The sequence below is a fragment of the Lampetra planeri genome, chromosome 21 (genome assembly GCF_965212315.1).
Source record: "Lampetra planeri chromosome 21, kcLamPlan1.2.h2, whole genome shotgun sequence".
In the NCBI taxonomy this organism is placed as follows: domain Eukaryota; kingdom Metazoa; phylum Chordata; class Hyperoartia; order Petromyzontiformes; family Petromyzontidae; genus Lampetra; species Lampetra planeri.
Window position 1 is genome coordinate 11,089,672 of NC_136127.1, and position 25,593 is coordinate 11,115,264.

The 25,593-nt window shown below is 48.8% G+C and overlaps 2 protein-coding genes across 6 annotated transcripts in view; both read left to right on the forward strand.

Annotated features, from left to right (window-relative positions):
* LOC144724672 (uncharacterized) overlaps window positions 1-3,736 on the forward strand; it is a 23,882-nt gene extending 20,146 nt beyond the window's left edge. The window contains exon 11 of the transcript XR_013586553.1: window positions 276-3,736. The gene's annotated coding sequence lies outside the window, so the exon portion shown is untranslated. The remainder of the gene's footprint in view (window positions 1-275) is intronic.
* On the forward strand, window positions 3,372-24,548 carry LOC144724670 (uncharacterized). Of its 5 annotated transcripts, none has more exons than XM_078603970.1 (16): window positions 3,372-5,913; window positions 7,685-7,729; window positions 8,407-9,120; window positions 9,883-10,065; window positions 10,636-10,781; window positions 12,080-12,250; window positions 12,679-12,868; window positions 14,100-14,156; window positions 14,581-14,682; window positions 16,207-16,284; window positions 17,119-17,235; window positions 18,078-18,209; window positions 19,529-19,722; window positions 19,820-20,076; window positions 21,359-21,665; window positions 22,160-24,548. In XM_078603970.1, the coding sequence occupies exons 1-16, from the start codon at window positions 4,334-4,336 to the stop codon at window positions 23,179-23,181; spliced, it is 5,295 nt and encodes a 1,764-aa protein (XP_078460096.1). In that variant the 5' UTR covers window positions 3,372-4,333; the 3' UTR covers window positions 23,182-24,548. The 5 variants fall into 5 exon arrangements, with proteins under 5 accessions (XP_078460096.1, XP_078460097.1, XP_078460098.1 ...); XM_078603971.1 differs by having other exon boundaries at window positions 10,636-10,775; XM_078603972.1 differs by having other exon boundaries at window positions 8,422-9,120.
* The last annotated feature ends 1,045 nt before the right edge of the window (window positions 24,549-25,593 follow it).

Genomic DNA, 25,593 nt, shown 5'->3' on the forward strand with positions numbered 1-25,593 from the left:
AGAGTGGAGGTGGGGGGGACAGCTGTTGGGATGCATGCGACGTCATCACGCAGATGTGCAACGCCAGCCAGCAAAACTTGTTTCCAGTACAACTCTGGATCTTAAATTAACGGGGATGTGTCAATCAATTTCTGGATGAGGGCCTTGCAACACGGTGCGGGTCAATGGGGGTTGTTTGACCACAACTTCACCACACTGGTCAGTACGGGTTCGTCGTGATGGGGGTGTGGTATCAGGCCTGTTTCTAATGTCACTCGATCCACTGCTTTTCGCAGGGGCCGGGAACTTCGACTCGGGATAGCCAGATGCGGAGCCCAGGGCGCTAATCACTGCAACCACTACTCTGCCCACCGCATCCGAATATGTAATTCGAAAAAAAAAGTTTTTTTACACCCGCGGTTCAATGCGTGCATTGTGAGCGTTATTGATATTCTTCGATGTATCATAATTTACCAGCAATTACTGAGCAGATGTGGCAATAATAAAATAGAACCACGTGCAGTCAGGCTTGGTATAAGAGTGAACTCTCGTCTTATTGATGAGGCACATTTTAAAGGAGCAGTACGGTTTAAATGGGGGGGTTATGTTTGCAGTAACAAGGCCCACAGTGATGTCTACTGCTGTACAAATACAAATTGTGCTTTTAAATATAAAACAAGGTTCTCAAATGGGCGTTGACCGGTGCCCAACGTTATCGATCCTACACCAGTGTGGAAGTTCCACATTCACATGACGTGAGATTGTCTGTGTAAAGGCGCAGCTCTGCAATTGCTTGCTCACCCCTCTTGAACAAGACGGCCCTTCTCGGGTTAACAAGACTAACCCTCATAATTGTGATGGCATTGTTACGTTCTCGTGGCAAAGACTCAGTCGACCCCAAGTTGCCAATGTTTACCTCCCATCCAAATAACCGGAATTCCATGATCATGTGGCAAGGCTCAGCCCATCCTTAGCTACCATTGGTTGACCTCCCAAGTGGTGAAAACTCCACGTTACTATGGCAGAGGTCAGTTGATCCTAAACCACGAAAAAATCGCTCGCCTGGTGGGGTGCTATTTTAACTACCGCGACGGGGATGGTGGTGATGATGGGCGACTGATGGCTGATATCCGGCGTGTATACAGTGCGTGTACTGTGCCTGCGGGTGACGTCATTTCCCACTGTACAGTGCTCGGGGTCGACCACGTGGCTGCCTGTTTATCATGCTCGTTTTTATTTAACTTTAAATTAACGGCGCGATTTAACTCTACACGAGATTTAGTGTATGTTATTATTTTATTTCTTACGCGTTTACAATTATAGGAGTAATAATAAAAAAAAAGATTTGTATACAACAGCTGTGCGTTCCTTGCAATAGCTATGAAATGACTGCGTGTACACGTCAATCCACGACTGCACGGTAGCCTCCCCACGCCACCCCCATCATGCGGGGTTATTTGACCATACTTCACTACCTCTGGCCACACAATGCGGGGCCGGATAAGCAAGCACTTGTAGTTGGGGTTTTGTTACACTGCCCCCTGCTGCCCAGAGACCCATGTGACGCACACTGGAACGCATGACGGGGGGTGATGGAAGTTGAGCGAGTCGGGGTCAGATTTGCAAGTTTGTTATTTTGCTCACCCGGCGCTGATAATGGGGCTACGACCCATTATGCAATGTGCCAGTAACGTTGTACAATGTAGCTGCTAATACAAGTGAGTTTGTGTTTGTAATATTTTGGTTTATTGACAGATTTGAAAACTTTAGTAAAAAAAGTGGAATTATCGGTTCAGTCTCCAGCTCTTAATAACTCTTACCTCTGGTCTCTCTGTGTATGTTGTGTGAAGGGTCATTGCCCGAAGCGTCGCCTATTACACAATGTTCATTTTCAATTCAGTGTTATTGACGAATATCTTAGATGTCCTAATCAAAAAGAGACCAGATGGCTCAATGGGCCATTCTGTCTACAGGAAAGTAGCCCATAATGACGCATACCTAAAACCTGATTCCCACCACCATCCATCCCAGAAGTCCCTCATCAAATTGCGACACCATAGAGCTCAATGTATCTCCGACCATGAACACCTAGCCAGTGAACTCAAACACGTACACCAAGCCATCAAGGCGAATGGATACTCCGACTACACAATCCGCAAAGCCATCACCCCGACCGTGAGTAAGGAGCCATCTGAGGATCCAATCAAAACCATCACCTTGCCATACATAGCAGGGGTAACCAAAAATATTTCCAAAATCATGAACAAACACAAGATCCAGGTCCGATTTAACACAGGACATTAAATTAGTGATCTGATCCCATCTGTGAAGGACAAGATTCCTGACATGCAATACCCCGGCGTCGACAAACTAAGCTGTGCCTGCGGCAGTGGTTACATTGGGGAAACTAAGCGACATGTCTCGGACCGTGTTCGTGAACACAAGGCAGATTTGATCAAGGTAGGACCAATACCTCAGCCGTGGCTGATCATTATTTTAATGCGGCTGGCTCACACGAAATTTATTTCTCTAAGACGATGGTACTTTGCAAGCCTACTGGCTATCAACCAAGATTCGTTCATGAAGCCATCCACATATACAGACACAATTTCAACCGAGAGGATGGTTATGAACTCGGCAATCATTGGAAAGATGTCATCAACCACTTTGGGTCATGGCTTGATTTCTTGTCAACCTCCACCATCAGCAGTGTGGGTACGTGGAGAAAGGTGCAATGATTGCCTGGCGGCCCTTTGATTGTTGACCCGCTGCGTTGGCATTGCTTTCTCCTACATTAACATTAGCTGCCCTGCCCATGCTGCTGACACACTCGAAACCTTTATCAACAGTTTGCCTTTTGAGGCTAACCCATTTTCCTGATGACGACCGCTTGTGTTGCGATCAAAACGTCGTGGTTTGTTTTTATTACTGAAAGAACCAGAATAAGTCTACATTATAGACTGCCAGTACGCTCACTCAGGTTAATAACCAGGCTACAGTCTACATTATAGACTACCAGTACGCTCACTCAGGTTAATAACCAGGCTACAGTCTACATTATATACTGCCAGTACACTCCGATTAACAACCAGGCTACAATCTACATTAGTGGTTTAATTTTTTTGTTATTTTTATTCACTTTATTTTTATATCTACGTGACTTTACCAAAAGAACCAAATAATGAACATTTTGGGTTTATCGAATACAATGTAAACTACCAAGCCACACCCACTTATATAAACATCCTCGCGAGGACACGCCCCCTCATTAGCATAACGCCCCCCCTATACAAGGCCTCGCCCATTCCAACACTCAGCACTGCGAAGGGGCCCGCCCCCTCCCCCTAATTGAATATTCATGAGGCACGAAGGAAACGCTCCGTTTGACCCCGCCCACCGGCTTCCGGTTTTGCTTAGTAAACGGCAAGGAGCCGGGGCGTCCATTTTCTGGTGCAAAGCTCAGGGAGCCGCATCCCAACAACAAAAATCCACAGCCATCCTCAATCGCGCAGCCTCGGCTCGAGCCCCGCCGTCCGCCAAAACATAGCCCGACCGATAATTAACCCTCCTGAACGAATATGGACCAAATAATTGGACGCGAACATAAAAACTTTTCTTTCCAAAAAAAGTGATGACCGTCAATGTAAAATGGAGCCCGATCATGAGCTGTAGGCATGAAGGACGACATGGCTTCGGGAAGCCAAGTGAACGCCCATTAATACTACTTGTAATATACTATTAAATACTTTAAAACAAAGAGAGATTAAAAAGAGAATAAACTTAACTAGGGCCGCTTCGTCTGTCTGCCTTCGTCACTGCGTGTCGTTCAGACTGGGGTGGGCAGGCAGAGGCAGTCACTACTTGGAGCAATAACAAAAATATACAACTTGTAAATAGAATTATAATAGTAGCAACAATAGTACAAAGTGAGTAGGAGAAGCGGGACACTTCCTCCTCGTGTCTGGTTGTCTGATTTAAATCCCTTGTTAAAGTAGCGCCAAGTTTCTCTTCTATTTTTTTTCCTATCCCGGCCCGTGCTGAGGGCCCACTACTGCAGTCCTCTGGTCGAACTTAACCAACAAACTGCGGAGTTAGAAAACCTTTCAGCTAGCAGCAGTGAAACAAAGACGACTTTAATTGTGTGGGGGAGGAGGTGTGTAACCACAGCGTAATTTAAGAGTTAGTTATAGCTTAAGGTGAAGAAGAGGAGAGAGGGGGGGGATGTGTCGGCAGTGGGCCGCCCTCTGCCTCCTGACCTGAGTGCGGCGCAAGAAAAGGCGACGCAGGCCCCCGACGAGGAGGATAACAACAACAACATCATTACAAAGGCGGCCACAGACATCACGTAAACGCCATGCCGAGCTCCGAGGTTCAGCAGCAGCAGCAGAGGAGAACTCGCAGCCCGGGGCAATCGAGGGCCCGGGAGAGGAGGGGGGCCGAGAGGTCCCAGGGCCGCGACCCGGGCTCTGGGGCCGATGGCTGCGGGCAGGAGACCTCGTCAGATGGAGGTGGTGGTGGAGGACGTCGCTCCGGGACAACCAGGCCGACGACATCGTCGTCCTCCTCCTCCTCGAAGCACAAGCGGCAACGTCGGAAAGAGTCGAAGGAAAAGCAGAGGCAGAAGCAGCTGCAGTTGCTGCAGCATCAGCAGCACCATCATCAGCAGGAGGTGCTGCGCAGGGTCGAGGTGAGCGGTAAGGTGTCCCTCGGCAGGGCCGTGTCTCTCGTCGAGTACGACGAGATCACGTCGCCTTCCGAGGGACAGTCTCGCAGTCCCTCACCAGCATCCTTGCCACCGCCACCACTTCCTGCTGCTTCGTCTTCTTGCTCAGCTGCTGCTTCTGGTGCCGCCGCCGCCGCGAAACGTTCTGAGAAGACCAAAGAGAGGCACCGGTCGAGCCGGCAGGACCGGGAGCACGCCCGGCGCAAGGAGCGGGACGCCGCCAAATCGAAGCACCGGGAACGAACCAAGGACGGTGGTGGTGGTGATGTTGTTGTTGTTGCTGCTGCCACTGCTGCTGGTGCTCCTGGTGGTGGTGGCAGCAGCAGCAGCAAGGAGTCGAGGAGACACGACAGGGAGCGCGAGAGTAGCGCCATCAGCAGGTCCAGGCACCAAGAGAGGGCCTCCGCCAAGAACGCCGAGCAGCAGCAGGACGTGGTTGTCACCCCCGCCCCGATGGCCACCACCACCGCCAGCACCTCGTCGTCATCCTCGTGTTCCAAGGCCGAAAGGAACAAGGAGAAGGAGGCCGCTGCCTCGGCGGCGTCTTCCAGACATTCGAGATCAGCAGCAGCGGCGGTGGCATCGTCATCATCCGCAGCGGCGGCTTCTGCTGCTGCTGCTGCCGCCGAACACGAGGACAACAACGGCAGGCCCAGGCAGTCGTCTTCGTCCGGCAAGAGGGACAAGGAGAAGGAGGAGAAGCGAGAGGAGAAACCGTCCAGGAGCGGCCGCGACAAACGTGCCAAGAGCAAGGAGCCAAAGCCTCCTCCTCCTCCTCAGAAGCCCGAGCGTGAGTCTCGCAAGAGCCACCGCAGCAACAAGGAGGCCCCCAAAGCCTACAGGACATCTCCTAGCCCCCCTCCACAGAGGCACAGGTCTCCGAGTAACCCCAGGAGGAGCCCCTACCGCTCCTACTTCAGCGGAAACTACAACAACTACAGCCCGCCCGGCTCCAACGACGTGTACAGCTCCAAGCGGCGCTCCTCCAGCCCCTACTACAACAACAGGTTGGACAGCAGCCCGTACAGCAGGAGCTACCAGAGCCCCTTCAGCAAGAGGGCCCGCTCGCCGAGCCCCTACGGTGCCAGCAGCAGCAGCAAGAAGAGGTCCCCTCGCTACAGCAGGAGGAGCAGTCCCTACGAGTACGGGGGGGGCAGGTCGCCGAGCCCCTACAAGAGACGGAACGATGACAGCCCCGGATCGGACACTAGGTAATGTCATCCATCGTGCGTGCCTCGAGATGATGAGGGGGGTGGGGAGTTGAGTTTAAGCCATTGCGTGATGATTTGGTGTAAATTGGTCATGCCCATGGCTTGTGGATTTGAGTTTGTGAGAGAGTAATCGATTGTTAGAACCAGGTAGAGAGAGTTTCTTGCTGATTGGAGATGCGAGGTGGTGAGTGTTTTAAGTTATTCGTTATGTAATAGCACAGGACCACACCGTTTGCAATGTCCATTCTACCGTCAGGGAGGAGGGGAATTTGAGAGCGTGGGATTAAGCCATCGTGTTCCTGGTTGTGCATTGTAATACAGCCGCCAGAGCTATAGTGCACGAGGTTGATGTCCAGCGGTGCCTTGAGGAAGGATGTCGATTGGAGAGAAGAGGGGAGCAAACCGAGGTGTACAAGTAGGACATGAGCATTTAAATACAGAAAAACTGAGAGCCCTTTAAGAAAGTGTCATTTTCAAGACAGGACTGGTCACAATTTGTAGCATCAACAAAATAGTAATAACGAAACCAAATTGAAATGCAATTTAATATGTATTGAGGTTCATAATCAAATCTCGTGTAGCCCCATTTAAAGTAAGTCAATGGGGGGAAACACATACACGTGAGGCTAATTTTATGCAACTGGCCACTGCTGCTTCCACTGCTGCTGCTGCTAGTATAACATGTCATTAACCCTGGTATCACGAGATAAAAATGTGGCATTTCCTATCGAGCACCAGATTCTATCCAGTTCAGGCCACGGTTGTCATATACGTGGTCATTGCAGCTACATTATTCGCGTCCCATGTAATCCGCAGAAATCAAATTGAGACCAATACTTTTATGTGTACGATGGAGAAGACTTTCGTTGCTGTGGGTTAGTTGACGGCCTTCAAACAGTCGTGGCAAGGGGATTCACACGCTCAAGGAAGAAAAGTTAATAAGCCAGTCGCCCCCCCACCCCGTCGCCACTGTATGCTACTGAATTGGTATTTAATGGCAGCTGATGTAGCTTCCTGCTAGTGAATATGTCTGGCGTGTCACCAAACCGAGGTTCTACTGACGCTTTGTCAGTTGTGACATTTATTTCGTTAACGTTTTTAATGTGAATATGATGTGCGGAATATTTTTGTTTTTACTTGGGATCATGGCAATAGAGGTAAGATAAGCACTCAGGAAGTGACGGTACAGCAGGAGATAATTGAATCCATCCATACGGAGCTTCTTGTGGTTACCCGCCCTAATGTACACGATATTTGTTTTTCTCCGGGTATTGCAGTTTTTCTTCGACACTAAGTCAAACATTAATGCATTTGACCAACTACACTAAAGCAGTACCGTCGTCAAAGTATTGAGACTCGGACTTTTCTGGATAAACAAATCACATTAGTGTAAAGTAATGTCTTGTGTCATTCGACCTTGCACAACCACTTACAGAAGTTGGTTTATTTAGGAATTTCATATTTTTTCATTTAGGCCTCAGGCTTCGTGTAACCTTCAATTTGGTTTTGTGGCCTTTCTCCAACATTCACTTGACCAGAGTGATGGTTTAATTTGTAGTGAGCTGACATTTTAATTGCCTGGGTTTATAAAAGACAGTGTGAGGTAATACTCTATTGATGATGATAATAATTAAAGACTATTTGAATGTAATTACTGATCATTGTTTTTTGCGTAAATTAACCATGCTATTTTACAGCCATTTTTCAATACCCAAGCCATGTTGGTCAATGGGGGTTGTTTGACCATATTTCACCACTCTGGTCAGTGCAGGTTGGTGAAGGGGGTGCCCAGGACCGGGTCAGAGAGCAAACACAAGTAAGAGACATTGACTGTTAAGAAATATAAGTGGGCTTGGGCAGGCGACGTCACTTGGAAGAGACGATGGCCAGTGGTTGAGGCTTAATGACAGTGGAAGCCTCAGGAAAAAATACATGCCTGAGAGGCCGTCTGCCAGCGAGGAGATGGCGTGCTATCAGCTCATGCGCAGGAGCTGTGCTGATGATGTTAGATGGAAGGACCGTGAGAGATGGTGACGGTACAGGAAGGCCTTTATCCATCAGTGGACATATCAAGGCTGATGATTAGTTTTGATAATCCACGATGATTAGTTTTCAAAACCTGAACTTTATAATGAAAATCAACCTCGCAGTGTGCCTAAAGAAGAACGTATTTAAACATTTAATATTATCTGCCTGGCATAGAGATTATAAAAATGGGCATGACTCCCAAGATTTTAAAAAGAGGTTAACAGCCCTGCAATTGCGTGCTCACACCACTGTTGGCCTCCACTAGAGGGAGCTCTAAGGAGCCCTTGTCCCTTATAGTGAGGATTTTCACCTCATATACGTTAGCCAGACAGCACTTATGTGAGCAAATGAGCTAATAGATATCCAGCGACGATTGAAACTTCACGTGCGCTTTTAAGGACCAGCCCTGCCGTTTAGTGCATTGCAAGTGCGTAACCCCAGTGTGTTGTGCTGTAATGGTGGTAGATATGTGAATTCCAGGTACCGGCGCTCTGCGCTGTCTCGGAGCCGCAGCCCCTACCACCAGCGCCGGTCGCGCTCCCGCAGCTCGTCCCGCCGCTCGCGCTCACGCAGCCGCCACTCCAGCTATTCCCCACCGCCGCGCCGCACCATCATCACCACCAGCCTCATCTCGGAGCTCAGCAAGAACAAGAAGCCGAGCGCGCCCAGGTTGACGAAACCTGCCGCCGCTGCCACCGCTGCCACCGCAAAGGAAACCGCCAGGGACTCAAACGCCAGGGAACGCCACGAGGAGGTGAAGCCTGTGAAGACCGAGAGGCATTCGCCCGATCCAGGCGTGAAGCAGCCGGCGCACAATGAGAAACCAGCGCCCAAGCAGCAACCCCCGCCACCGCTGCCACAGGAATCGCCATCGAAACCTGACAAAGAAGCGGCGGTCTTGACCAAGAGCGAGGTGCAGCCACCGCTGCCACCTCTGCCACCGGCTGTACCAAGCCAGGATGTGGCCAAGACTGTGAAATCTGAGCCGACGGCGCCAGTGCCAACGCCAACGCCGGAGCGGACAGAGAAGGAGAAAGTGAAGGCGAAGGAGGGCAAGGAGAAAGAGAAGGTGGCACAACCAGCATGGGCCAACAAGGACAAGGTGCTCACCATGCCGACGTACACCCTACCGCCGCTGCCGATGCCACCCATGTTGCCTGAAGATACGGCCAGGGACAGGTGCGTGGCCCATATTTCGTTTGCATGTGTGTGTGCGTGTGCGTGCTTGCATGGGTGGTGAGAATATAGACGTTATATAAGTTGTATGTGATGCAATTTGAACTCTTGGAATTCCAGATGTTTATTTTGTAAATCTTTTTTTAAACAAACTTGATCCAGGATTGGGAAGGCCACAGTCCGATGGTAGGTGTACAGCATGTTGGTATTACATAGGTTATTAGGTTGTCTCTGCCTTTAATTCTGATGACCACATGGGTTGTCTTGGTGGGTAAGAGCTAATGCCATGTTAGACCAAGTAAGCACGACCAGGATCCTTAATTCGCATCTAGTTTTCAACCACCCGTGATTAAACTAGCCTTTCAAGTGTTGCAAATTGATGGGTTTGGGTCCGCCAACAATCGCTGAACACTAAAAAATAACCCATCACATTCGGTTTTCACTTTGGCATATTTTAACTCTTGAGTTTTTTTTTATGAATTAATACGTGAAGAACATCCTTTTTTAAAGCGTAGAAATACAGCCGTATAAGTGACTTTGGAAGTGGCTCTGTCACGTCGCATTACAGTGTCATTCTCTAACACGTGATGGTCTACTGCGAGGGTTGCGAATGAAACTTTCCATGTCTCATGATGTCACACCAATTGTACAATTGAAATGGAATGTAGTTGTGGGGAACACACAAAACGGTACTGCGAAGTAAAATGCCTTGTTTATCAACCTGCTGATTTTTATGTTTGTGCCACCGATTTCGGTACGTTGCAGCCCGCTCGAGTCACGGCCCAGGAAACCGCCGAAAAAGGAGAGCGACAGTAAACCGCGCCGCCTTCTCACCGATCTCCCGCTACCACCCGAGCTGCCCGGTGGGGACTGCTCGCCAGCGCTCACCAAAACTCCGCCGGGAGAAAGGACACCGCCCGTACAGACGCCCACTCGCCGCAGGCCCAAGTGCGGTTTTATTCCGTGGTGTTTGCCGTGTACAGATTTGCGAGATGTGTCAAAGTGCAGTCGATGTAGCGTGAACGGGGGATTTTATTGTTAATGGAAGGCAAAGATGGCTTTGTTGGAAGTCACGATCCAGAAAACAAACCTTTTTGTCTTGTAGGACAGCTTGGAAAAACTAACGAAGGTTTAGTTTAACGATGTATCAATTCATTGATGACAAACGATTCTTAAAGTTGAGGTCTCAGACATACAATTGTGCGTGTTTTATGATAATACTTAACCGCACTGGTTAGTGCATGTTGAAGGCAGGGAGCATAGATCTGGCAGCAAATAAGTACAATACAACAATGTATTTTGCTGCACATCTCTCTCAGCTGCTCGCAACAGCCCCTCAATTTGTGCATGGTAGTCACCCATCTCGGCACTGTCCAGGCTCATTCCTGCTCAAGTCTCTTGTGATCTCATGAGGTCTGTTGCGCTCCGGGTGATTCTGTATGTAGTAGGCTTGTGCTATTTACTGAAACGTAATGGCAAGCGTGACGCAGAATCGCTCGGGGTCTGTGCCGTGCGCAGGATCTGCGGCCCGCGTTACGGGGAGATCAAGGGCACGGAGGCCGACTGGGGCAAGCGCTGCGTTGATAAATTCGACATCATTGGCATCATCGGGGAAGGTACCTATGGGCAGGTGTACAAGGCCAAAGACAAAGACACAGGTAAAGGTAATTATCGGTCCACTCGCATCGTACTTCTCACTCTCACGCAGTCCATACATACGCCTTTCTCTTTACACTTTGCACCCCTGTGGCTTTGGGAATTAATCATTTAAATTGTTGCTGGATTATACACACACAATACAATATGATGACAAGTTATAGGCAGTAGCGGCTATATACACGCCTGTAATCCAGGACTTAGAGGTGGGTGTCGGTCGATCATGCTCCCTTACCATGAGGCATCTAGCTGCCATACCCTGGCTTGTCAGGAGATTGCAGTACAACAAATGTGGCCCCACCTGTTCCATCTGTAGGGGGTATAGTGTTGCCCCCTCGCACACGTGGGTAACCTTCCGGATGCTCCGGTTTCCTCCCACATGTACATGCTAATATGTTGGCCGATAACTCTTTAACATATAGAGAGGACCACAGAGTTTGTTGGGAAATGGTGGCCAGCTCACCACGTGGCCACCTTTCCCCAATGTCTGGCACCTCGTGCCTCCTGAGTAGTTATCTCGCTTTGAGAGTGAGCGAATACTTTGCGGCTCATTTCAAGTTGAAATAATTATTGTCTCTAACTTTACTTTGTTATATAATACATGCGTTCTTCTTCATATCTTTCAATGCCATTCCTAGCATGCTTCTTTGCGCATGCATCAGTTTTTTTCCATCTTTTTATCGAAGTCCATTTTTGTGACATTTTTGGGGATAACCTAAAATTAAGTTTACGTAAGGGTTATGGATCAGCTAAGCAAATAGTAAAAAGAATGACACCCTTCATGAAAACATAAATGTTGAATCACCTTACAAAACATGTACGACAAAAGCAAACCGTGACTACTATCTTAAACAATTAAATTGTGATAAAACTGTTTGTGAGAAGGTTTGGTGTAACGATGGCAGCCCACCTCACCGTTTTTTCTCAAGGCAGGATAATTGGCCATTTTAAGTGCATGCGTCTATGGAGTGATTGTGATTTAATTAGGTATGAACTTTCCTTAAAAGCTGCACACTTCATTAAGCATTTACAAATATCCCCTTAACTTTGGGTAACAAGCCACCATTTTTTATATGCTGTACTATTATAAAATGGCAGTTTATCATAGTTTAAACAATATCCAGGAAAGATTCGCTAAATATCAATTTTCATCTCAAGTTCAGCTTTACAAAAGCATCAACCTGCTCCCGCCTCTGTAGTTCACCTCGTATGAAAAGAGATGGAGACACGTGAAAACATACGTGGTGTAAACCGCCGAGGGGGCCGCGTGTCTTATCGTTTCTTCACACCCCCCCCCCCCCCTCAGGCGAGCTCGTAGCGCTGAAGAAAGTTCGCCTGGACAACGAGAAAGAAGGCTTCCCCATCACGGCCATCCGCGAGATCAAGATCTTGCGGCAGCTCAACCATCGCAGCATCATCAACATGAAGGAGATTGTCACAGATAAGGAGGATGCCATCGACTTCAAGAAGGACAAGGGTAAGATTGTCGCATGGCTCGGGGCCGGCCAGGTTGTATTATATGTATGCTGAACTTCTTTCGCACCGTACGTGGCCAACCGTGCTAATCGGAGGAGCTGGATAACAAACTAAAAGCTACTGATTAATACCATGTTGGAGCCACGTGCCAGCATCATAGAGACCACCCTGGGTATGAAACTGGGTTTTCAGACACCCTGTGATTAAACCGGGTTTTCGAGTGTTGAGTTGATCTTCTCATAACGATCACCCATCGTTGTCACATAGCCATGCTTTGGTCCGAAGCAGATAATCGTAAGTCATTATGCTTCGTCCGCTCATCATCGATGACTAAGATTTAAAAAAAAGCTTTGTTGAATAATTATTATTGTCACTAATTGCGTGAAACAAAATTAATTATGTTTGCTTGTGCGCTGCCTCTTGCGGCAGGCGCCTTCTACCTGGTGTTTGACTACATGGACCATGATTTGATGGGCCTGCTCGAGTCCGGGCTGGTGTCCTTCAGTGAAGATCATATTAAGTCCTTCATGAAGCAGCTCATGGAAGGCCTCGACTACTGCCACCGCAAGAACTTCTTGCACCGTGACATCAAGTGCTCCAACATCCTGCTCAACAATCGGTAACGCTCCCTATGCCTGCCTCCCCAGCGTCATCACCTTTGTTTAAATTATTCTGCAGCTCCTTGATTTGCAAAGTGCTTTCGAGATGCAGTCGTTTGAATGTTTATCTATGAGGGGGGGGTGGGGGAGGGGTTGCAGTTGGATTTTGCGAGATAGATTGACCACCAATTTGCTGGAGTACAATTGCAACGACCAAATCACGATGAATCCAACCGCTCTAGTCAGATCTTGAAAGCCTGGATAATACATTTAAGTAATCGTTTAACGCGGTAGATGTGTTCCTGAAAAGTTTCTCGTCAAATTAAAAATGCGTGAAGTGCAAACATTTTCCCCGTAAATAATATAACGAAAAAGTTTGGCAAGATACGGTGTAGTCACACACCACACAGTAAGATGGCCGGGCCAAATAACTGAGGGTATGCGGCCACATGACTGTATCATTCCACTTACTGTACAATACCCTCAGCTGCGCAATTCAAGACAGTAGTTTGTCGTCGACCGCTCAAAAACCGCGTTATAACGGGCGCTTTACGCTTAGTGCCAAAAGTATTCCCTCGTGGAAGAACCACGTTCTCGCAAAAATTAATTGTGTGAAAACCACGCGTTCAGGGGTGACTTGCTGTGTTGGGGTGGGGGCCTCCACCGTGTGAAGCAGGTAGGCTGCAGAGTTACGTGGTGGACAGTAGATGGCAGTGCTGCCGTAATACAGAAGACGCCCGACTTGCGTACATCCATAAATCACGTAAAAATGTCAAAACGGTATGCGTAAATGTTGGCATTTGTTACGTAAGCGCAAATAGTAAATAATTACATAGTATTACTTGTTATTGTTTTAGATTTTTTTGGTATACACACACCAAATCATGCAATTGCCTGCAGACTAGAGTACCTGTAGGATTCTAGATTTGAAGCTTTCGTGACTGCAAGGATTCATATTCTTAGGTTTTTTCGGTAAAGTCACATACAGCTATCGTGCTGTGACGGTTCCACCTGAAGACGGAAGCTTGTGTTGCCTCCGAAACGTCGTGATTTTTATTTTTATTTTACTTTTATTAATTTTAATTTTTTACCTACGTGACTTTACCGAAAAAACCTAAGAATATGAATACTTGTAGGATTCTTAGGATTAAGTGTTAATTCTCAAGTCTCGGAAAGCCAGACTAAGACACCTTTCGGAATCTTTAGCGTTTGCTTCTGCGCACCGTCTAAATGTTTTGCTGTGTCTTTCAGGGGCCACATCAAGCTCGCAGACTTCGGATTAGCGCGATTGTACAGCTCGGAAGAGAGGTACGTTCTGCGGGGGCCTACGCACGTTGCATTAAGGGTTCGCTTCTTGTTTCTTCACGTATTTTTTTCGTTCACGTCAACCTATGCAGTTAGCATTCCTTTTTTAGGAAGATGCGACCCAAAATGAGGGTTTTGTAGCAGTAAGAGTTGGTTATTCCTGTAACAGGATTACATACCATCCTGCTAATGAGGCTAAATTCTACAATGAATCAGGGTGCTAATGGGATATATTGACAGTGCATTGGTAAGATGAAACTTGAATTACATTTTAAATATAAAGCTTAACTGGTTTCAATTTGATTAAGTTTTGAAGATTTAGATCTGGTTTTATTGGTTGTGGGCATTGAGCCATTGTCTCATTCCGTGCATTTTCTCTCGCGTTGCTTCTGTACCTATGGTGCGCGTACGTACGTCTTTCCTCTAGCCGGCCGTACACCAACAAGGTGATCACACTGTGGTACCGACCGCCGGAGCTTCTCTTGGGCGAGGAGCGCTATGGCCCAGCCATCGATGTGTGGAGCTGCGGGTAAGCACGGGAGAGGTCTCTACGTGTGTGTGTGCAGAGCGGAATGGTGGATAGCAACAGTGTAGTGATCAGCGCACTGCTATGACTGGTTACCAGAGTTAAAATCTCACTCGCAGCCACTCAGCCTTAAATAAGTAACTGGTGCAGTGCATAAACACTAGCACCGGAGAGACGTGTGGCCGGGGTATGATGTTGGCCACCCACCAGCACCCTCTTGTGCCATGCCAAGCTCAGTAGGTGCTCTCTTAACAGCATTTTGCTTTCTTTTTTAACCTACGTAAAGTCACGTAGGTTAAAAAAGAAAGCAAATAAATTAAATCACGACGTTTCGGAGGCAACGCAAGCTTCCATCTTCAGGTGAAACCGTCACAGCAAAATTACTGTATCAAGTGACGGTTTCACCTGAAACGTCGTGAATTCATTTATTGGTTTTCTTTTTTAACCTTTGTGACTTTACCGAAAAAACCAAAGAGTATGAATCCTTGCAGTCACGAAAGCTTCAACTCTAGAAATATTCGGGGGATCTTTGTGTGAAGTGGTCTGGCGCAGGGAGTGCGCGGGGCCCTCCCTTAACACGGCCCTGCCGCGCCCTTCCGAAACAGGCGCTCGTTTAAAAACCACTGTCCATCTTTGGACGTGGACGAGCCAAAAGTAGTTGCAGTAGCGGTGTCTCTCAATGGTTAAGAAGCAAGTAAAAACACAGCAATACAAACATGTGAAATTGAAACCTTTACATCCAAAGACAAATCCCCCTACCCAAGCACTGCTAGGTTGGCCCAATCGTGTTAACGCGTTTTTTTTTTCTGGCACCGTTTAGAGTTTAGTGTCGTGATGGCTGCCTCAAGGTGGCAGCACAGACCTCCAACATCCATGTGGAACAGTGATGTTCCATTCTTCCCTTGACCACTTGTTAGTGCGGCTTTCATTAGCCGACATGTTTTTAATCACAAGAGATATGGAGTGTGCATTGTGAACGGTCTGTAAATGATTTGGAACGGGTGTGAGATATTTGTTGTTCTTTGCTAAGATATATTATGGTTGTTTTAGCATTAGAAAGGCGTTGGTAAAATATTAAACGTGAGCTGGTGATGCTGCACTTCCAGTGCTGCACACGCACAATTAGCACATTGGTCAATAAGACTGTAAAAATATATTTAGGCGATGGTTTGGGCAATGGCCCTGCTTCCTTTCACATATCTAGAGAGGTAGAGTGAACAATAAAGTTAAATGTGTTGTGTTTCATTGGTAAAATATTGATGTTAATGAAATTAAGTCGAAGTTGAAAGAATGGTCTTGCTCAATCAAGCAATGGGTTAGCACTCAATCACCTTTGGTTGCCCTGAACCATGGATATAAATTAATCATTCTCTTGGTACGGGACCAGTCTAGCGGTACTCCTTGAATCGACCCCAGAGTGAAACTACCTCCATATCTCCGCCCAGTCATATGGTAAAATTAAGCTTTTGGTGAAATTGATGTGGTGTTGACTAGTTTGAGGTGGCGTGCGTGTGTGGTGCCTTACAGCTGCATCCTGGGAGAGTTGTTCACCAGGAAGCCCATCTTCCAGGCCAACCAGGAGATGGCACAGTTGGAGCTCATCAGGTCTGTACCTTACCAGACCTAACACTGGCCACTCACCCCTTACCCCCCACTCAAGTCTAGCCCAGTCTGTAGCTCAATGCTGCATCTCTGTCACCGATTCTTCCTCCCACACAAGCAGCTCATTCTTGCCAGCCATCTGCAATTTGAATATTCTGCGCTGTCCTCCTACAACCCACTAAGCCTGCCGTAACTCCTCTGGCGAGTTGCATAACTGTTGTTATGCAACTCAGCTCTTGAAGCAAGCAATGTTGTGTTTTATTACTTAGAACTAGTGTAATATATCTACACCAGTATGCACCTCCTTGGAGGACGTAGTCACTTATTGACCTAGGTCATCTTTGTAAAATAAGAGTCATTATTGGTTCACGCTGCGTAAAAGAAAAGTAACTAACTAAGAAAACACTTAATTCTTTGGTTCTTTTGGTATAAAACACTTAACTGTTAATTCACAGCTGTTTGCTCTTAGTGCATATCTGAAGCTGTCCTACTCAAGTCTGAAGCTTTATCGATGAGTTAAAAAGACCCTTTAACATTTCTGCCATCACTAGGAGAGTTGCGCTGTTGTGATGTCACGGTGGTGTGATCTTGCAAAATTGAGCTACAATCAAGTTTCATAAAACACGTGAGATGTTGATTTGGATTCTTAGCGGTTCTAACTTCATGGGTACTCTTACCTATGTGTAGTGCTTTGTTCACTTGTGCTTCATAACTCCAGTGGTCTCTAGGGACTCATATTGTACTTGTGTTTGGCGCTATATCAAGTCATAAATTATGATGATGATTCTACCTCCCTTGGTTCATCTGGAATTACGCTTGCGGGGATTTTTTTGGCAGCCGCCTGTGTGGGACACCGTGCCCTGCCGTGTGGCCCGACGTCATCAAGCTGCCCTACTTCCACACCATGAAGCCCAAGAAGCAGTACCGGCGCCGGCTGCGCGAGGAGTTCTCAATGTGAGCAGTGAGCGCGGGCCGCATCACCGTTGTGGCCGCTACGATGGTGGTGATGTTCCGTAAAATCGTCAACTCTCAATAAAGAGACGTGAAAACGATGTTCACGTTGGAATACAGGTACGGCGGTTAGCGAGGTGAGATTGGTAGCGAGGTGAGAGCGGTAGCGCGTGAAGCGCTCGTGAGCTTTGATTCCCATCAACAGCTAACATCAGTGAGTTAATCGTGTGCCCCATCACCTAATTTCACCAAACCCGCACTGACCGTTGTGGTGAGTTATGGTCAAACAATCCCAATGACTGACCGTGTGGAGAGGCCTTCATCCAGTAGTCGATTGGCACAAGGACTGTACATTGTGTGTTTGTTGTACAGTTATTTTTTGCATTACATGGAAATTTGGAATAGTATGTGGCAGTAAAATTGTACAAGTATCGGTCATATTTTCTCTTTAATCGCATGAAAGTACATTTGACTCGTTGTCAAAATTGTAGGGTCAATTATCCAACTACCCCCAACACCTTACCAGGACTGCTGGATACAAAGATGCGTTCCAAACGTTTTACGTTATTTTGTACATGCGTTTGAGGGTTTCTTGGCACACATGAATCTATTAACAAAAATAGACATTCCGTTGAAGTCCTGGCTTTCCAGCTTGTAACTAATCCCATTCTGAGACAAACACGTTTGGCGCATCTACACGCGTTTGAATGTGCGTTAAGCGCTGTGGTGATAACACCATTTTATACGGTTGTGCTTTTTGTATAGTAAGGTGCACTTAGTCTGGCACAAGTGCCACACGCGTGTGCATTCCCTGGAGTTTTATCGCCATGTGTGTGTACCCCCAGGCTCCCGACGGCCGCCCTGGACCTGTTTGATCACATGCTGGCGCTCGACCCCAGCAAACGGTGCACCGCAGAGCAGGCCCTCCAGAGCGACTTCCTGCGTGACATCGACCCCTACAAGATGCCCCCGCCCGAGTGAGCCACACCGCTTACAAACACACGGCGGACATTGATGGGTTAGATCGCGTTATTTATGAATGTGTCGTAACCCTCCACCACCCGACACGGCCAATCAGTAAAAAATGTGTCACATTGACAAAAGACAAATAGTTCACTGCTTTAGCCCACCGGTGTGTTGAAGAGTGAATCCACAACATTTACAATTCAAATACTTGAATGGTAAATGTTTACAAGAGGTTTATTTTAATAAAAAATCATGCATGCATTATTATCTCTGTTTAACACGTAGGCTTTCGCGACCAATATTATTCATAATCAACGTTTTTGGGTTTAGATCGCGTTATTTATAAATGTGTCGTAACCCTCCACCACCCGACACGGCCAATCAGTAAAAAAGTGTCACGTTTACAAAAGACAAATTAGTTCACTGCTTTAGCCCACCGGTGTGTTGAAGCGCAAAACCACAACATTTACAATTTGAGTACGACGTTTCGCTGGTAATTGCATCCAGCATCATCGGGCAATTCGCCAGAATGGTGAAAATCATGCTGGATGCAATTACCAGCGAAACGTCGTGCTCAAATTGTAAATGTAGTGGTTTTGCGCTTCAACACACCGGTGGGCTAAAGCAGTGAACTAATTTGTCTTTTGTCAACGTGACACTTTTTTACTGATTGGCCGTGTCGGGTGGTGGAGGGTTACGACACATTTATAAATAACGCGATCTAAACCCAAAAACGTTGATTATGGATTATTATCTCTATTCGCCCATAACAGAGACACAAGTTAACTGTCGTAAAGATGATCCAATATGAACCAAAGTGCAGTGTGTGATATTGTGTTGCTATTCGGGACATACTCCATTGAAAACCGACCACATCGAAGAAAGGATTGCCTCGGACTTGGAGACAAGGTAGAGTAAAGGGGGTGATTTGCTAATGTGCAGAAGAGTTTAGCCTGAATTCTACTCGCCGGCTTCCATACTGCTACTGAAATACTTCTGAGGACAAACGCGTGTTGGAAAGTGTTGCATACTCCATGCCTTATGCATGCTTTTTTTTTACTATTCGGAGGAAATATCTCCATGCTTTAACTAAAATATGTATTCTCTGTGTTGGGCATCGGTTGAGATGCCTTCAAATGTAACTGTCATGAAATTATGTATATGTTGGTTATATGTATTTTTACAATTGAAATTTTAAATATCTTGGAAGTGGAGTGTTGGGTTGCTATGCAGGACCAGCAACCATCCGGTTCAGCCAATCTCGCCTCACCTCATAAAATCCTTTCCCCTGTATACTTACCCCCCTCCTCCCCGCCTTGCGCTGCGCCAGCTTGCCGCTGTGGCAGGACTGCCACGAGCTGTGGAGCAAGAAGAGGCGACGGCAGAAGCAGGCGGGCGGCGTGGAGGAAGCTGTGGCGCCGAAGTTGACGCGCAAGGACGGCCTGGGCGGTGGCACGGCGGACGAGAGCCGCAACAGCACGCCACAGAAACAGCCGGCGCCGCCCAACGACTCGGGCCTAGCCGGTAAGAAGTCTCCTCCCGGCTGTGATCCTTCTCGTCGTTAGACAAACAGCGCTTGTCCCAACAGCCCGCATCTGTGTATGCGTGCGTTTGAGTGCAGCAGGACAACCGCAGCAGTTGTCCGCCGCCGAGCTGGCCATCCTCGTGAACCTGCTGCAGTCGCAGGCGACGCTCAGCCTGGCGCACCTGGCGCAGGCGTTGAACATCCAGGTGACGGCCGAGATGCGTCAGCTGCTCAGCGGGCTCACGCTGCCGCTGGGGCTGTTGGGCGCCGTCGTGAGGCAGCAGCAGCAGAACAGCGGCGGGAGTCAAGGGGAGGCACCACGGCCACCGCAGCCACCACCGGTGGCAGCACAGGTAGCGGCATTTGTTCTGTGAATCGTCAAAGTGCCCATGAGAATCTGTGATCTGTTTGAACATTGACTTATCATATTCTAAGGTTTTTTCGGTAAGTCACGTAGGTAAAAATTAAAAATTAATAAAAGTAAAATAAAAATCACGACGTTTCGTAGGCAACACAAGCTTCCGTCTTCAGGTGGAACCGTCACAGCACCTGAAGACGGAAGCTTGTGTTGCCTCCGAAACGTCGTGATTTTTATTTAATTTTTATTTTACTTTTATCAATTTTTATTTTTTACCTACGTGACTTTACCGAAAAAACCTAAGAATATTAATCCTTGCAGTCACGAAAACTTCAAATCTAGAATTGACTTATCAGTTGCCCACTAGGAAGAGCAGCAATCCGATGTGGAAACTTTTGTTTAAAATTGCATTGTCCCGAAAATACTCACAATCGGAAAGTTGCAACTCAATCTAAGTTTCATTTGGCCAATCATCTTGCCTCTCAAGGTCGATAAAAATGAGTACTACTATGTGGGAAGTTAATAACAGTTGTCCTCTGGATAAAATCAGCCACGCCATAAGAATATGGAGTTTCACCATTGGCTCAGGGCTGTAAATGGGAAGAATCAAGCTACCCAAATACTCATTGGAGTGGAGCTAAGCCTAATTATGTGACATTTATGTGAGTTGTCTCGTGTGTCATGAGGGATGTTTAAAAGAAGATGACACCCACAATAAAAAAAAAGTACCCCGTAGATACACACCTAGGCGATATCACTAATGGAGGTTCACATCTGCATTTTGATAGCCTAAAATATACTTGACTATGATAGCTTGAAAATTAAGAGGTTGCTTTATCTTATTTTTAGATTTGAAGCTTTCGTGACTGCAAGGATTCATACTCTTAGTTCTTTCGGTAAAGTCACGTAGGTAAAAAATGAAATTAAAATTAATAATATTGTTTTATTTTTATTACTTTTAATTTCATTTTTTACCTACGTGACTTTACCGAAAGAACTAAGAGTATGCTTTATCTTACTCTATCAGGGCCCACACCCTACCGATGAGACTCAGTGAAGTTTAAACAAGTCCAGGGTTTGCTTTGCATTTGTATACAATGCTGTTGGGATATTAAATCTAATACACGTGTGTGTGTGGGCATTGGGCCTTCACATCGCCTTGGTTTGCTTTGTCCCGTAAACGACACGACATTGAAGCGTCACGCAACACTCGTCCGTTGCGGACTTAACACTCCACCGAGTTATAACATCCACCTGTCTTGACCGTCTGTTCACAGGCGCCGAGTAACTCTCAGCCCCCGGCATCTGGCGGCCACGATGGCGATGCGGCCCAGAACGTGGTGGCGCTGCTGCTGGCTCAGCTGCTGCAGGGCGCGGGGGGGCAGGAGGCCGGGGGGCAGCAGCAGGGAGGACTGGGTGGGAACAACCCTCTCCCAACGCCGACGGCGGAGCAGCCCAAGCCCCCACCACCGCTGCCCACCACTCCCTCCACGCCCGTCACCGTGGCGCAGTCCAACTCTGTTCCGATGCGAGCGGCGGAGGAGGCGTATCCACGACAATCGTACCAGCACAAACCGGACTCAGGTGCCCGTACCATGTGTTTTTCTTTATTATCACAGGTTGCTGAGTGCAATAGCAAAGGTCCAAGATGCCAAGAGGCCTGGACATCACTTTCTGCTGCTGTTAGCCATGGTCAGGAATCAAACTCGGGTTGCCAGGTTCATATCAGTGTGCCAACTGATGTCACCGCTCCACTCCCGTCCCATACAGAATACCAGGGATGTAGTGAATTCAATGAAAGCTGTCTCGGGTGTGGACCAATCAACTTCAAGGACAGTGCACATTGTCAGAGTTATGTTTTTTGTTTGCATTATGACTGCAGGTATTGTGGTCTATGCAAACATGACTCGTAAAAAAGGTGTCAGTTTTGTTGCCAGATAGAAGGGTAAAAAAAAAACAATTATCAATTCAATGAATTTTCAATATGGGGTCGCGATTCGATTCAGAATGGATATTCTTTTGTATCGTCGGTCCCGTATGTTCTGTCACACGACCTTCCTGTGTTTCCCCCGACCCAGGCTCTGATGGCTTCTCTGCCCGCTCGTCCGCCGAGCTCTCCAACGTGTCCCCGTCTCCTCCGGATGAGCAGCATCAACCGGCGCTGCCTCCTCTACCGCCGTCGTCAGCGCCGCACACGCCGCTGCACCGACCGCGCACCCCGCAAACTCAGCCGCAGCAGCAACAGCAGCAGCAGCGCATCCTACCCCCAAACCAACGCCCGCCAGAGCCCCCTGAACCACCGCCCTCCTCCTCGTCCGATGCCGACTTTTCCGGCACCGGCCAGGACTTCCGGGAAGACAGCGACGGCAGGCCGCCTCTACCGGGCGACCCAAACGCCGGCGTGAAGGCGGCGCTGATGCAGCTCCTGGTGCAGCACCGGCAGCAACAGCAGGGTGACGGCAGCGGCGGCGCCGAGGACTACGACTACGACTGCCGGCGCCAGCTGCCGTCCGACGTGTTTGGCGGCGGCGGCGGCGCCGTCGGGAGCTCCTACTCCAACGAGGGTTACCGCAGCGCGGACCGCTACGGCGGCTCGGATCACTACTCCGCCGCGGCGGAGGGCTACGGCTCTGAACGCTCGCGCCACCGCATCGACAGCCTGGGCTCGACGGCGGGCGGCGGCGGTGCGGGCGGCGGGGCCTACTCGGACCCCTACCCCCCCGGAGCGGCCGCCTCCAGCTTCCTGTCCGGCGGGCAAGCCCTGCAGCAGTTCCTCGGCGATCAGGACCTGAGGTTCGAGTTCGGCCATCGGCCTTCGGCAGAATCGGCTCTGCGGAGCGCCGGGAAGCCCCACGTGTACAGCGACGGCCCGGCGTATGGGGCCGGCGGCGGCGGCACGAACTCTACGGCCATCGGCGGCGCGGGGCAGCCGGCGGGAGCGACGGTGAACGCTTCGGGACTTGCGCACACGCCTCCTGGAAATGCCGCCGCCGGCGTGCCGGCACCGGCATCCTGGGGCTCACCGAAAACGGGCATTGGCTTCTCGCACCCGGCTTACGGATCGGACGGGAACCGTAACCGGGGTGGATACCCCTACTAGCGCCCCGGGGACAAGACAGGATTGGAACAGAGGGAGTGATGAGGGGCCAGCCCAGCTGTCTTGCTTGCCTGCCTGCTCCATCGCTCTCTCACATCCGCGGAGAGAAATGCCCCCCGGCACAGTGCTGTCCTGGCTGCATTGAATGTAGATCCTTTGCCAGGAGTGTCTCTAGGGCGAGGAGAAAGTTGCCCCCACCCGGAATCTGTTGTTGTGAGTTCTGTACGATAAAAGGAAGTTACATTTAAACGTAAAAGGACGTTGTGTGAACATACGTTTCGGTAAACTCAACCGCCGTTTAAATTGTTTTTTTTGTTTGCTCTTTTGTTATAGTATGGATTTTAATTTCGTTTTTGTACACAATATGAATTCAATACGAATAAATTTAATACCTAATGCATAAAAAGAATACGGAAAAGCTTAAAGTACGGTAATTATTAACTGAATTGAAGCGCACGTAATTATTCCGTAAAGAGCTGAACTGAACATTGTTACACAACTGATGTGACGACGTCCCCTGAAATGGGGTGGGCGGCTTCGACATGAGACTGTCCGTGACCTTTCGTCCTTCTGCCACAAGGCCAGCAGGCTCCTTTGGCGCGTGCGTCCGCCAATCTTCACTTGTCCGCCATCCTCGCTACAACAAGCGGTGGCTCCAGTGTACGTCACCGCCAATCCAGAGCCTCCACGTCCCCTCCATCCCTCCTGCTCCCCTCCCCCCGTGTAGTCTCACGCGACGCTCTCGATATGTGAATGGTTTCGGGACGAGAGAGGCGGCCAGAATATACCCAGGCATTGCTGCTGTAACGGGGGACTGCCCGTCGAATCGCGCGCGTGTGACGCCTTTTGCGAATGCTCGATCGATCGAACGAATGACCGAATGATCATCGGACGAACGAAAAATAATGCACTGTCCTTGTTTAAGGTGAACCTCGTTGGGGGGGTTGGGATGGGGGGGGGCGGGTAAGCGTGGTGGTCGGCGTATGAGGCCACGGACTCTGGCGTCGGGCTTCCGCCGCACATATCCCCTCGCCAAGGGGTCTGTGCAAGGGTCGGGGGGGGGGGTGTCCCCTGTGAACCCCTGATTTGGGATCCAGGGCGCAGTTGTGCTGCACTGGGCAAGAAAAGCAAAATTCCCTGTAAAGTCCCTTCTCGTGTGCTGTTTATTACGATATTTTTACCGCAACAAGGAACTGGAGGGTGGGTGGAGGGGTTTTTGGTGGCCGTCGTTTCCATGTTCCAGATTTGACCGATGAGCGCTCCTGTGAGCGTCTAGGCATTTAGGGGCTGCCCAGCCTCGCCACGGAGCGTTTACTGCGAAGTGTGACGCAAAGAAACACAAATAAACTTGTATGGGAGGGCTGTCTGCACACCCGTTGTTCGTCTCCATGTGTGCGCCTGTTTGTGGATGTGTGTCGGTGGTGTGGGGATCGGTAGTCCGCCCTGAACCCGGCGACCCGAGTTGAATTCCCCACTCAAGGCCACCAACACCGGTGACGATTATCTGAACCGGTTCTGGGCCTCCCTCCTAGGTCGACTCGGCCTCAAATGAGTACCTGGTGTGGTGTGTAAACATCGCCACTCGGGAGGCAAAGGCGTTTGGGCGTGTTGCAGGCCACTCCCTAGTGTGCCATGCCGGCCTTCATAGGTGCTCTCGCTAAGCACTTGTGCTAACAGTCTGTTAAAGGCTATACGGGAGATCTGTGTAGTTAATGCACTGGGCTACAAACATGCAGACTTAAGTTCAATTCCCAGCCTGGTGCAGTTTGTACACCTCATTCACGTGGGGAATAAATTTGGATCATTGGAGTGGTATTCAACACCACTGCCCTTCCTGTGCTTTGCCCGCCTTTGCGGGTGCTTGCCAACCGCACTTTAGAAGCTTGAAGATAATGTTTTCGTGGGTAAATTACCATTTTACTGGTAGGAACCACCTGGTTCCACCAGCCCACAGGAGATGATTGTGTCCGTCCGGCGTGCATCAAAAAATGGGAGGGGTGGGGCTGGGTGGAGAGGGGAGGGGCTGGGTGGGGAGGGTGGGGCTGGGTGGGGAGGGGCTGGTCACCCCGTGGTGCCCTTTTAAAACTGAACGTTTAACCTACTCACGCCGGCTTGTGCCCGCCCTCAGTCAGGCATATTTGCGGAATACACCACGCCGCCGTTGACCCTGGCCATTGACCGAGCAACCCAACGTTCCTACCAGCTCCCTCCGCAGGAATGTGTTCCCATTCACTATTTGAGGATAAGGAAAATTTGTTCTCTTGGTAAGTGGTGAAAGTCTTCTCGGAAGGAGACATTTGATGAATAAATATACAGGGTGCTTCAAACATTTTTAACACTTGTGAGAATTTGCAACAATCCCGCAAGAAATGTGCCTCCGGGCTCTGGAGACCACCTTAGGAAGATTCCAGGCAC